Below are 13,835 nucleotides of genomic sequence, written 5' to 3'. Positions count from 1 at the left end.
CCGCAAGGGTCTAGAGTCCCAAAACGCCGTCTATTCCGTCCGAACGTGAAATCCTCTCGAGAAAAGAGCATTGTGATGTAAATGGTCTTTGGAGAGCCTTCAGAGCGGGCGTGATCAGGGGAAGAAAGCATCAGGGTGGTCTTGAAATCAGCTGGAAAGCAGGTTGGGAGGGTTGTGGTTCGGAGAGACCAGGGGGAAGGGAGAGGGGGGATTTGGGTGGGGGGGAAAGGTGGTGTTGAAGTGGAAGAGGAGGGGTAGGTTATGTGGTTGGGAGATGGGAAGGAATGTGGAAGGAACTATGGTTGATTGAGAGGGGGATAGTTGTTTTGGAGGTGGCTGATGGGGAGATGATGGTTGATTTGGTGGATATTGGTGAGGAGAAAGAATGGTTGTTTTGATGGTGGTTGATGGGGAGAAGATGATGGTTTTGGTGGTTGATGAGGGAGGGAAGTGATTCCCAAATAGTGATTATGGGATATCTGTTTTTTTGTTTGTGGCGGTTACGTGGATAAAGTGACCACTACCAATAGGTTTCACATGTACTAAGCACTTCTGTTGTACATCGTATTCGACCGTGCACACACACACATGTGTGAAGCGTCCTTACACAAGCAGTGTAAAGCGCCCTTAATGCCTCCTCTGTGTGTGTGTGAGTGTGTGTGTGTGTGTGTGTGTGTGTGTGTATGTGTGTGTGTGTGTGTGTGTGTGTGTGTGTGTGTGTGTGTGTGTGTGTGTGTGTGTGTGTGTGTACTCACCTATTTGTGCTTGCAGGGAAAAAGCCAAAGCTCAACCCCGCAAGCACAAATAGGTGAGTACACGCACACACACACACACACACACACACACACACACACACACACACACACACACACACACACACACACACACACACACACACACACACACACAGGAGGCATTTAGGGAGCTTTGTACTGCCTACGTGAGACCAGTCTTAGAGTATGCCGCGCCATCATGGAGTCCCCACGTGAAGAAACACATAAGGAAACTGGAAAAGGTTCAGAAGTTTGCAACGATGCTCGTCCCAGCGATCCGAGGGATGGGATAGGAAGAGCACCTGAAGGAACTGAGCTTTACGATACGAAAAAAGAAGGGAGAGGGGGGACATGATAGGAACGTATAAAATACTCAGGGGAATTGACAGAGTGGAAATAGACGAAATTTTCACACGGAATAGTAACAGAACGAGGGGACATGGGTGGCAGCTGGAAACTCAGATGAGTCACAGAGATGTTACAAAGTTTTCTTTTAGTGTGAGAGTAGTGGAAAAATGGAATGCACTTAAGGAGCAGGTTGTGGAAGCAAACTCTATTCATAATTTTAAAACTAGATGTGATAGGGAAATGGGACAGGAGTCATTGCTGTAAAAAACCGATGGCTCGAAAAGCAGGATCCAAGAGTCAATGCTCGATCCTGCAGGCACAAATAGGTGAGTACAAATAGGTGAGTAAACACACACACACACACTGGTTTCTGGTAGCTGAGTGGACAGCGCACAGGACTCGTAATTCTGTGGCCCGGGTTCGATTCCCGGACTAGGTAGAAACAAATGGGTAAAGTTTCTTTCATCCTGAATGCCCCTGTTACCTAGCAGTAAATAGGTACCTGGGAGTTAAACAGCTGTTACGGAGCTGCTTCTTGGGTGGGGGTGGGGGTGTACTTGCCTAATTGTACTTACTTAATTGTGCTTGCGGGAGTTGAGCTTTGGCTCTTTGGCCCCGCCTCTCAACTGTCAATCAACTAATGTACAGATTCCTGAGCCTACTGGGCTCTATCATATCTACACTTGAAGCTGTGAAAGGAGTCAGTCTCCACCACATCACTTCCTAATGCTTTCCATTTGTCACACTGAAAAATTCCATCTCTGGCACTGAAAAAATTCTTTCTAACGTCTCTATGGCTCATTCGGGCACTCAATTTTTATCTGTGTCCCCTAATGCGTGTGCCCCTTGTGGTAAATAGCCTGTCTTTATCTACTCTATCAATTCCTCTGAGAATCTTGCATGTGGTGATCATGTCCCCTCTAACTCTAAACCTCTAACAAACTCCTCGTGTGTGTGTGTGTGTGTGTGTGTGTGTGTGTGTGTGTGTGTGTGTGTGTGTGTGTGTGTGTGTGTGTGTGTGTGTGTGTGTGTGTGTGAAGAAAATTTGTTTGTAATTAGTAACAGTTGATTGACAGTTGAGAGACGGGCCGAAAGAGCAGAGCTCAACCCCCGCAAGTACAACTAGGTTAATATCACTAGATGAATACACACTACACACACACACACACTGGAACTAAACCTCACGACACGGGAAGACAGAAGAGTTACGGAGACATGATCACCACCTATAAAATTCTCAGATGAATTGACAGTGTAGATAAAGACAAACTGTTTACGACAGGGGGTACGCGAGAAAGGTGATACAGGTAGAAACGTAGTAGCCAAATGAACCACAGGGACACTAGAAAACACTTTTTCGTGTCAGGGTAATTAACAAATGGAATGCATTAGGAAGAGATTAGATAGAGGCAAACTCCACACAGTTTCATATGTAGATATGATAGATCCCAATAGCCTCATGAACCTATACAGCTATTGATTGACAGCTGAGAGGCGAGACCAAAGAGCCGAAGCTCAACCCCCGCAAGCACAACTAGATGAGTACAAACACCCACGAGTGTGTGTTTGTACCAATAGACCATTTACCAATATAAAGGTACAATATAAAGGTACAATACCATTTGTACCAAATAGAGCAAACAGCAAACGACCTGAGAACAAAAATAACCCAAAACTTTGCTCATCAAGCTCCCTCACACAGGACAACATATCCGGCGTTCCTGAAACTGACCACCATCAAAATACAACACAAAAACCTAAGAAACGAGACTTCAGAACACTAAGCTTGAAGAATGTTTTTGATGAAAGACGGAATTCTGGAGACATGACAACGAGATATGGGATTATCAAAGGTATTCGAAGAGGTACATAATGAAAATACGTTCTATAAGAAAGACATTACACAAGGAAACAGCTGGAACCCTGAACTGATGTGAGATACGGTCTTTCGGAAGAATATTTTCTAAGCAAAAGGAAGGAGAGCAAATTAAATGTATTAAAGATGATAGTAGAAAACAGTGCAGTTAGGAAAAAATTATATTGCAAGAAACAGGAGGGTTGGGAATCACGGCAACCGACATCTGAGAGGCGGGGCACATAAACTAGCGCCCAACCCGTGGCAACAGATACATTTGCACTTGAACGGGGGAACGGAGACTTGACAACAGCATACATTATCTCCAAAGCATGTACACTAGCCTGCTCGCGAGTGTCCGTCACCCCTGTGTGGTGACCTACCCGCATGGGTACGTCACCCCTGGGGGCTGTATGGTGTATTCTCTTAACAAAATTCCAAATCGAGCAAACAGTTTTAAGATTGTGTTTGTTATGGACTGATAATCCGTATCATTCAAACTTATTTGATCTTGATCAGCCTTTTATGTGTTGATTATTCTATTGTGATACTAATTCATCCTATTGACATTGCTTAGAGAGAATGATGCCACTATATGAATGATTGTTGTTCGTCTCATGCACGTCTTAGGCAGAACAAAAGTCATCGAATGCTCACCTAATGTATTTTGCATATGTGCTCATGTAATTGTACTCACATATTGGCTCTATTATATCTACATTTGAAACTGAGTATTGGAGTACTGCAAACTCACTTCCAAGTGAGCATTCCACTTGCTCATTACTCTGAGATCATTCTTTCTAATGTCTCTGTGTCTCATTTGGGTACTAAGTTTCTACCCGTGTCCCCTTCTTTGAATACCACTCGTGCTTAATAGATTGTTCTAATCTATCCTATCAATTCCCTTAAGATTTTTATAAGCTGTGATCATGTCTGCCCCTAACTCTTGTGTCTATCAACGAGGCAAGGTTTGTTTCCTGTAGCATTTCCCCGTCACTCAAACCTCTCAGCTCAGGTGCCATAACTCTAAAGTTTGATCTAAAGTGTTTACGTAGAATTATAAATTACCAGATCTAAGCGAATCCTTGACTATATATATTAAGGCTACGCTCTACGATGAGTGTGTCAATAAACTGCATCTCAAGCTGTGTATACTTAAGAAAAATTAAAATACGACAAGGATAAACATTAATATAGAATCTTGTAGAAGTAGACGCAATACAAATCATCATAGAAAAGTACTGATATGTTGGAGTCGTAGAACATATAAATAAATTGCTTTCTGATGCATTAACAAATTAAATACTTTCAATAAAGAAAAGACTATTCACGTAAATTACACTGATATATTAGTTTTTATGCTAACTGTTGCTGGTAGTAATAATAAAGGTTGTTTGTAGTGGTAGCACTAATATTATAAATTGTGCCTATGGATTATTTTTCCTTCCATTCAATCAAATTTTCAATGTTGATTTTTTTCCAAGAGATGGGGCTACTTCTCAACATTTTAGTCTTCCAGTTGGAGAGTGGGGAATTTATCTTTGCTACCACGATCTAAAAATAAAAATAATCTCTTTCTTTCTCTCTCATTCTCTCTCTCTCTCTCTCTCTCTCTCTCTCTCTCTCTCTCTCTCTCTCTCTCTCTCTCTCTCTCTCTCTCTCTCTCTCTCTTTTTTTCTCTCTCTCTCTATTTCTAATCTCCGTTTATTTTCTTATCTTTTGTAAATAATTAAATTATTATTACCTGTTGGTGTATTGATTTTCATCCGTCTCACAAGCTGGGTGTGGATCACAACCAGGGACTCGTTGAAATCTCCACCGACGCTGCGCAAGGAGAGATATTGATAGATGTATAGATTACTAGATAGATAGTTACACAGGTATTTAGATAGACAGAGCCATAGAGAAAAAGAGAGAGAGAGAGAGAGAGAGAGAGAGAGAGAGAGAGAGAGAGAGAGAGAGAGAGAGAGAGAGAGAGAGAGAGAGAGAGAGTTAAGTAGACAAAGAGGTAGAGAGACAGAGACGAGATATAGAGTGTCTCAACACAAGAGACAGTTCAACATATAATAGAGTAAACGTCTCCAGTAATTTATCCTCACATATCCAACCTCCCAATCGCCTATAATCCTGAAATCCTGCCCCAGGAAATCTAACTCAGTCATAAGCCATTTTTCCAATCTTTTTTTATTCTTTCTTCAGCAGGTATTTGAAATGAGAGAAAGTTCAAGTGAGCGTTATGAGGAAATGAACGAGACGAGAAAAAGAGAAAGGTCAAACGTAGACAGAGAGAGAGGAGAAGGAAGAGGAAGATGCCAAATAGGAGAAGCGAGAAAACGAAAGAGGAATCGGAACAATAGGAGACTGACCGGATTGGTATTAGAAGAACTGTAATAAGTGTCATTGCAGGGTGGTTGATGCGTGATTGCAAGCGTTACAGGCATGGTTGGAGACGTTACAGTCGTGATTGCAGACGTTACAGTCGTAGTTGCAGGCGTTACTGAGGTAGTTTTAGAGGGGCTTCAGTAACGACTGTGAATGTGGGCGGGATGTCACGTTCCAGTAATTAGCGTGAGAACAAACGAGCATTTGCGTGACACGGTGATCAGCGGGCCAAGACCAAGGGGTCATTGCGGTCACGGCTGTCGTGTACTCACCATTATCTGCCTACAGGACCAACCTATAGCTCTTGGACCCCGCCTTGGCCATCCGGCGGTTTTCTAATGCAATGATCTCTGATTCTATCATAACTACTTATATCATTATTTTGAATTTACTTCCACAACCTTGCTCGTTTTGTTCATTTGATGTTCCAATCACTCTTTTGTAAGAGTAAACTCTAACAGCTCAGTGGCTTTTGTGTTTCACAAACTCTTAATGAAGTGTTGACCAACCCACACACTAGAAAGTGAAGAGACGACGACGTTTCGGTCCTTCCTGGACCATTATGAAGTCAATTGTGACTTCTTACCGAAGTCCTCGAACACTATAGTTGTATTCGTTGTGAATATCTTCCCCAGTAGCGAGAGAGAGGAGAGCGAACTTAGAAAAGATTCCTCGCAACTCAGCGAGAAATAACATGATAACATATATATATATATATATATATATATATATATATATATATATATATATATATATATATATATATATATATATAGAGCACTCACAAACCTTCAAATTCCTTTCATTAAAAATTTACAAGGAAAAATATTGATCATTATATATACAATTTCGTTTTTGGAGAGAATAAAGTGCTATCAAAACCCACAAAAATCTAATATTTTATTCTGGAATAACGAACCACAAGAACATTGCTAAAATGAACTTCTACTGAATTAAAAAAAATTCTTTAAAAGGCGACTACTCAAAAAAATATGTAAAAAAAGGTGATTGATCCAGGCGGGGAGATAATGGGTGTCCTTGTCGGCCCTTGAAAGCAGCATAATTCTCCACAGGATTACCGACGGCCTTCCTCAATAGAGCTCTTGTCAAAAGCCCTCCCTTGTGTGGAGGTCCCAATTCTTCCGGCCTGACAGCCTGATCGCCCTCACACGCGGAGATTACTTCGGAATAGACCGGCCCAGTCTTAGTGACCAGCTCTCAGACATGCCCAGTCTTAGTCAACAGCTCTCAGACCTGCCCAGTCTTAGTCAACAGTTCTCAGACCTGCCCAGTCTTAGTCAACAACTCTTAGACCTGCCCAGTCTTAGTCAACAGTTCTCAGACCTGCCCAGTCTTAGTCAACAACTCTTAGACCTGCCCAGTCTTAGTAAACAGCTCTCAGATCTGCCCAGTCTTAGTCAAGAGCTCTTAGATCTGCCCAGTCTTATTCACCAGCTCTCAGACCTGCCCAGTCTTAGTCAACAGCTCTCAGACCTGCCCAGTCTTATTCACCAGCTCTCAGACCTGCCCAGTCTTATTCACCAGCTCTCAGACCTGCCCAGTCTTAGTCAAGAGCTCTCAGACCGGCCCAGTCTTAGTCAACAGCTCTCAGACTTCCTCACCAGCTGTCATCTTGTTTAGTCTTCGCCGTCAGCTCTAAAGGGTCATTCATACATGGTTCTTTCTTGACAAGAGAAATCTGTTATGGTGATAGATATCTTTCCCATGGTGACTGGAGTTCTTGTGAGACGGAGGAGCTCTTCTTTAAGGATGGAGAGCTTCTACGAAGTACTAGAGTTCTCTCTCCGGGCAGATTTCTTTCACGCTTGGCGAAATTCTTTCTCGATATCAGTTTTTTTCATGCAGTGAAGTCTTTTATGGGGTTTGGGTTATTTCATGAAGTGGAATTAAGGTTCCTAAAAGCGGGCACACTTCTCACATAGATGTGGTGTCGCTGATTGGGGTTGATGCTTTTCCGTAGAGATTGACTCGTCGAATTTTCCATGTTAACCATTAACAAGGATTCAGTTATAAGTTAAAAACACATTAGTAACAGAATGGGGTTGGTGCCTTGTGTTAAATCTTCATGTGGTCGATTGATTGATTTCACGCGTATGTACGTGTTTGCAAAATGCGTGTGTCAGCCGAGGAATGAATGACAGCTGCGGTGTGATGTTGGTTCTTGAGGGCCTTGTGGTGCGGGATCGAACTGCTGGCAGTCCTCGAAGCTGTGTAGTCGTGAGAATATTGGCCTTGTACGTAACAGTAAGACCACCACCATCACTCTGTGATGTACTGCGATGTATTGATTAGTCCAACTAGATTCAATGAAGACTAGAGATGAGTCTTCTGACACAGTTCCCCATCTTGTTCAGAATTCGGATTAATGATAGCCGAAGGCCGTCAAAGAGAGCGGTGAATAATTAAGATGATAGGGAAGTTGTTCTTCATATATGATTTTGACAGCCTCCTGCTGTTAGGAAGGTGTCTAATGCATCTTAGGGCTGTGTCTTAGCTTCCCTACTTTCTTGATTCAACACGAAGTTCTTCATGGTCATTGAAGAGTCATACTTCGTATGCAAGATGTCAACTTCGTCTCTGTTTTCATTTCTGCGAGTGGAACTTGCCATCGTCTACTTTCTGAAGCTGGTGCTTCAGAACACTGTTCGCTAAAGTAGACATTCCACTACAAAGGGCCAAGCTCTCTTTCTCACTCTTTCTCTCACTTTCTCTCTCTCTCTCTCTCTCGTTCTTTTTGTCTCTCTCTCTCTCTCTCGTTCTTTTTGTCTCTCTCTCTTTGTCTCTTTTTGTCTCTCTCTCTCTCTCTGTCTCTCTCTCTCTCTCTCTCTCTCTCTCTCTCTCTCTCTCTCTCTCTCTCTCTCGTTGTCTCTTGTAGCTAAGGTGTAAAATCGTACATGGTGGGTAGTGGAAGGGTATTGTCAGGGGTGACGGAGAGGCATAACATTGTTCAGGATCTGGAACGAGTTTGAGAACAATCCACAAATCTCTGACCCGTGAAGGCTTGTCTTTCTTTCTGTCTCTCCAACTCCCTCTCCTCTCCTTCGCTCGTTATTTGCTTCTTTATTCGGTTTCTTCTCATGTGCCTCCTCCTATTACCCGTTCGTCTTCATCTCTCGCACCATTCTTTCTTTATTTCTATTTGACCTTATTCTAACTTTTTATTCTTGTATTTCCCTTTATTCTGATTTGGTTATTTTCGTATTTTTTTTTTTTGGTTCTTATATGTATCCTATTTCATCATTTTCCTTCACCGACCTCATTCATATTCACTTAGGCCTTCATTCTTTCCCCTCCTTTCCCTCTCACTATCAATTATTCTTCCTTCTCCTCCTCTTCTTCCTCCTTCACCTGTTCCTCTTCCCCTCCTCCTCCTCCTCTGCATCACACCAACCTTCCTGCCTCTCCCGACCCCTCGAGCCGTATATGCAGACAACGTTGGATTATCTTCAGCATTCCTGGGCGTTTAAGGTCTTGTCCTCAAGTCGCACGTCCTCACTGGACTCCTCCTGAAGGCTTCGACGACAGTGGTGACGGGTCCTAAGAGAGGGACTGTTCCATGGTCCCTGTTCCATGGTCCCTGTTTCATGGTTCCTGTTCCATGGTCACGGGACGGATGGGTGGAGGCCCTTTGTGGTCGTGGAGAGGGTGGTTGTGGGTTTGGTGATGGAGGGGGGTGGTTGTGGTTGATGATTAAATGTGAATAGATTTATGATTGTGGACGTTTGCAACTGAGAGAGAGAGAGAGAGAGAGAGAGATAGAGATAGAGATAGAGAAAGAGAGAGAGAGAGAGAAAGAGAGAGAGAGAGAGAGAGAGAGAGAGAGAGAGAGAGAGAGAGAGAGAGAGAGAGAGAGAGAGAGAGAGAGAGAGAGAAGAGAGAGAGAAGAGAGAGAGAAGAGAGAGAGAGAGAGAGAGAGAGAGAGAGAGAGAGAGAGAGAGAGAGAGAGAGAGAGAGAGAGAGAGAGAGAGAGAGAGAGAGAGAGAGAGAAGAGAGAGAGAAGAGAGAGAGAGAGAGAGAGAGAGAGAGAAGAGAGAGAGAAGAGAGAGAGAAGAGAGAGAGAGAGAGAGAGAGAGAGAGAGAGAGAGAGAGAGAGAGAGAGAGAGAGAGAGAGAGAGAGAGAAGAGAGAGAGAAGAGAGAGAGAGATAGAGAGAGAGAGAGAGAGAGAGAGAGAGAGAGAGAGAGAGAGAGAGAGAGAGAGAGAGAGAGAGAGAGAGAGAGAGAGAGAGAGAGAGAGAGAGAGAGACGGGCCCACCAGGCTTTCATGTACACTGTCACCAGCACACAATGGTCGACATGTCAGACGTCAGCCCCGTGAAACCTAAACCGACACTGCTCAAGCCCGACACACCACCAGCCTTTTGACACATTATCAAACCGACACATCCCTAGCCTTCCCCCATCCCCCCAGCCTTTTGACACATCCCCAAACCGACATATCGCCAGTGGGACTCACCGCCACCCCGAAGTACTTTCACCTTGATAAACAACCTCTCCATATACGAAAAAAAATACGCAGAGTTCAGCGCACCTTCACAATGGTCCCATTAAATCAAGCCATCACTCTGATCTGGCCAATGTTACAGCCTAACCTACAGACCGATAATGTAAACATTGAATGCTCCTCACATATTTGAAGGCCAGGCATTAGTTTAATAAATATTCCCTGTCAAATGCAGTGTGTAAACCTTCCTGTCAAATGCAGTGTGTAAACCTTCCTGTCAAATGCAGTGTGTAAACCTTCCGTCTCCTGCTGCATTAGCGTCAGCAAGAGGAACCTAAGCACCTGGCAGTGATTTATCATCTTTAAAAGGCCACATCTAATTTCCTCCAAGGCCTTTTATCTCATCAAAATATAAACCTTGAAGCATGATAATATCTCGTTGGTGATTTAAACCTTAATCCTATAAGTTGCGATTAATGTTTTTTTTTTTTTTTAAAGAGGTGGGTAATTTAAAGGTAGGTTCTCTTGTAAATAATGTCCGTCAGTGTTGGTTAATTAAGTAAAATTAAGTACGTGTTGGGTAGGGATAAGACGGAACATGTTTGTGAGATGGTGGGGCAGGCTTGGAGGTAGATGGGATGAGGAGACGAGAGGGGAAGGAGAGAGGAATGTGAAGAGAAGAGGAGGGCTTTGAAGAAGTTGGAGAAGCATGAAGAAGCAGAGGAGGAGAAGGTGAAGTAATTGGGTAAAGAGAAGCCAGCGAAGAAGGAGGAAGAAGAAGAAGAAAGATGATTAGGAGGAGCGAGACCAAGAGAAGGACACGTACGAAGAATGAAAATAACAATGGGTCAGAAAATAAATTTAAAATTATAATATGACATGAGAAAACTCAATAAATTAGCAATTATTCAGAAAAAAGAACAATGCTGTGCGAGATACTCTTCCTCCCCCCTCCCTCCCTCTCTCCCACTCCCCCCCCCCCTCCCTTCCCTCTCTCCCTCCCTCCCTCTCTCCATGCCTCCCAACATCCCTCCCTCCCCCCCCCCCCCCAACACCACCATCCTAGTCACAGAAAACGGAGACGATTATAAATCAGAATACAATACGACTTCTCAAACTAGGATATGCCAGCGAAAATCTTTGAAGCAGAACGCCAGGATGGAACTACAGCATCCCAGGTCACATCTCCCCCACCCCCCAGACGATTCCGCGCCTCCAGATTCCTAGTGGATTTGAGGAGACTGCAGTTAATGCGACTCTCATTCATTTCGTGGTCCATGGGTTAAGGCTAACGTCTGGGGGTGACACAGGACGGTAGTTCAATCCCACCGTACTGCTCCAAAAGATTTCATCTCATATGGAAATACTCTTCGCTTTGATCGAATAACGAGAAGCTAACGAAATACGCCACAGAATCGGATGCCATAAACGTAGATCACATCCTCGCTAAACTACACGGTTTCCCCAGTTAATTATTAATTGTCAAAGGAGTTGAATAAAGAACTCTTCAACAAGGATGGTGTTTACTATAACTGATATAGAAAAGGAATTGTCCATCATCCCTTAGTTAACCACCGGTGCTGTAGTTACGTTAAAAGCCCAAATCTTGACCCTTCATCGGTACTAATGGTCGTTGACCTCAATAGGTTTCTAGATTCGCACGCTGCAGAATATTCAGATTTTAGACCCTATTCAACTAGGATCCAAAACCTGACGCAGGAATAAAATTATGACGTCATAGTGACGTCACTCACCTTATGCATACCACATATTAGGCAACACTTTATTTCTTATTTTGGTTTGGTTAGAAGAGGTTGGGTTTACTTAAGGAGAAGGGATACAGTGGTGTACATTTTCTCAGGTCTTAGACCCTACTTACATCAAGACTGCATCATACCTACATGTTCCTCTCTCTCTCTCTCTCTCTCTCTCTCTCTCTCTCTCTCTCTCTCTCTCTCTCTCTCTCTCTCTCTCTCTCTCTCTCTCTCTCTCTCTCTCTATCTCCCTCTCTCTCTCAATCCCTTCCCTCTGCTCGCTCCAGATCCTGAGAGTATCATATATCAAACATAATAAGACTATACAGCAAGAGTCTTTACCATGTTCCTACCTCGACCCTCCACAATTTCCAGCTCACAACCTCTTGCCCAAGCGCCTGAAAAACCCCAGCCAGCCGGCCAGCAAGTCCAACTCACCATCCTACCATCGCGATAACGTCGGCCATTTCGTATCAAGTCCAAGAACGTACGAGCACGCGCCCGTAAGAAAGGTCCCCCTGAGAGTGGGGTGCTGGTTGTGTGTGTGCGTTGCGGTCGACTCAGTGACGCTTCGACCCCCAAACGAGACAAGGAAGGCAAATTCAGGGAGTGGGGCGAGGTAGGGTAGGGTAGGGGGTTTTAGGCCCGATAGTGTTACCTATCCTGACATCTGTAATCAGAAAGGGGGAGTATGGGGGGTAGGACAGAGATCAATTTTCTTTCGCTGTAACTGTATCCGTTGAGCGTATATGCCGCCCTCCTCCGTCAGGTCCACCACTGCTACCACCAGCTGCGTCTAGGGGTTCAGAGACTTAATTCCCCTCTGGTGCACCAGTTGGCCAATGAAGCCTACTGTAACACGGATACCGAGTTGAATTTAGCTTCCAATTGGAGGCCAAATTTTCATGACTGCGAGATTGACTTACAAGATGCCTAGACAATCGCTAAGCCGAGGTCTTGACCCTGTTTGGGGAACTTGGCAACGCTGCGGCTGCTGGCTGGGCTGACGTCTGCCTAAGAAACAGGTCTTAATTGCTTCTGACAGCGGCGGAATGGATTATATTTATTTTTTCCAGGGCCCGCTGGTGCGGGTGGTTTGGAGTTACACGTGCGGGCTGGAGGGATGCATTGTGCCCGTCTCTCCATAGAGAGAGAGAGAGAGAGAGAGAGAGAGAGAGAGAGAGAGAGAGAGAGAGAGAGAGAGAGAGAGAGAGACACACACACACACACAGACACAGACAGACAGGCAGACGGACAACATACCGACAAAGAGAACAGAGAGATATAGAGAGAAAGAGGCATAGAATTAGTATGCAGAAGTATGTGAGAAATGAGATACCAGGAATAGACGAAAATGAAAAGGGAGATGTAGATATACTTTAGATATGGGAGAGAAAAAGGAGCATGGTGAGGAGCTTCAGGAAAGCAACAGTAACTTGCTACTTGTGTCAATATAAATAATATTACCAGTAATAATAACTAAATAAAATAATATTACCATTAATTACTTAATAATAATAATTCATAAAATAATAATAAAAGTAATTAATACTATTAATAATAATTCTCTCTTCTCAATAATATTATTAGTGTAGTGTTAATAAGGATAATACCACAAAAAGGAAATTATTTATTATTTAAGAAATAAGATAAACGTTGTTGTTGTTTAAGATATTACTTGGAACAAAATGTTCCAAGTAGCACGGGCTATGGTGAGCCCGTAGTTTTGAAGATAAACAAAAGAATATACCCAAGATGCAGCTCATCACCATCATAGGGAAAAAGAAGGCAGCCAGGATAATCAGAGTATGATTACCACCATCCCATCGCGTTGCCTTGTCTGAATGGCCTGCTGAAGTGATTGTTCGGTTCCACGCACTTCCGCGAGCAAGGTCTTATAATGCCTGCTGGCCTTCTGCTCTCCATGTGTGTGTGTGTGTGTGTGTGTGTGTGTGTGTGTGTGTGTGTGTGTGTGTGTGTGTGTATGTGTGTGTGTGTGTGGTGGGCTGACATTGACGCTCGCTGAGTGATCTTGTAGACTAGATTGATCGGTAATTATGCTTTGGGTGACTTATTGGCCCTAATGGGGTGTTTATTTTTTTAGATGGAACGTGACTGACTGGTCTGTTGTGGTGGCCTCTGTGTTTACTAATGTGTCTGTGTGTCTGTTTGACTCTCTCTCTCTCTCTCTCTCTCTCTCTCTCTCTCTCTCTCTCTCTCTCTCTCTCTCTCTCTCTCTCTCTCTCTCTCTCTCTCTCTC

General features: G+C 43.7%; 1 protein-coding gene across 1 annotated transcript; it reads left to right on the top strand.

Annotated features, from left to right (window-relative positions):
• Positions 1-6,582: 6,582 nt before the first annotated feature.
• Positions 6,583-6,999, top strand: LOC138360059 (probable E3 ubiquitin-protein ligase ipaH4.5). The gene has a single exon (XM_069319993.1). It carries the CDS (start codon positions 6,583-6,585, stop codon positions 6,997-6,999), a length of 417 nt encoding a protein of 138 aa, XP_069176094.1.
• Positions 7,000-13,835: the final 6,836 nt, after the last annotated feature.

The sequence above is a fragment of the Procambarus clarkii genome, chromosome 94 (assembly GCF_040958095.1).
Source record: "Procambarus clarkii isolate CNS0578487 chromosome 94, FALCON_Pclarkii_2.0, whole genome shotgun sequence".
Lineage (NCBI taxonomy): Eukaryota > Metazoa > Arthropoda > Malacostraca > Decapoda > Cambaridae > Procambarus > Procambarus clarkii.
The sequence above is the reverse complement of the archived record's forward strand: the minus strand, read 5'-3'. Positions and strand labels throughout refer to the sequence as shown.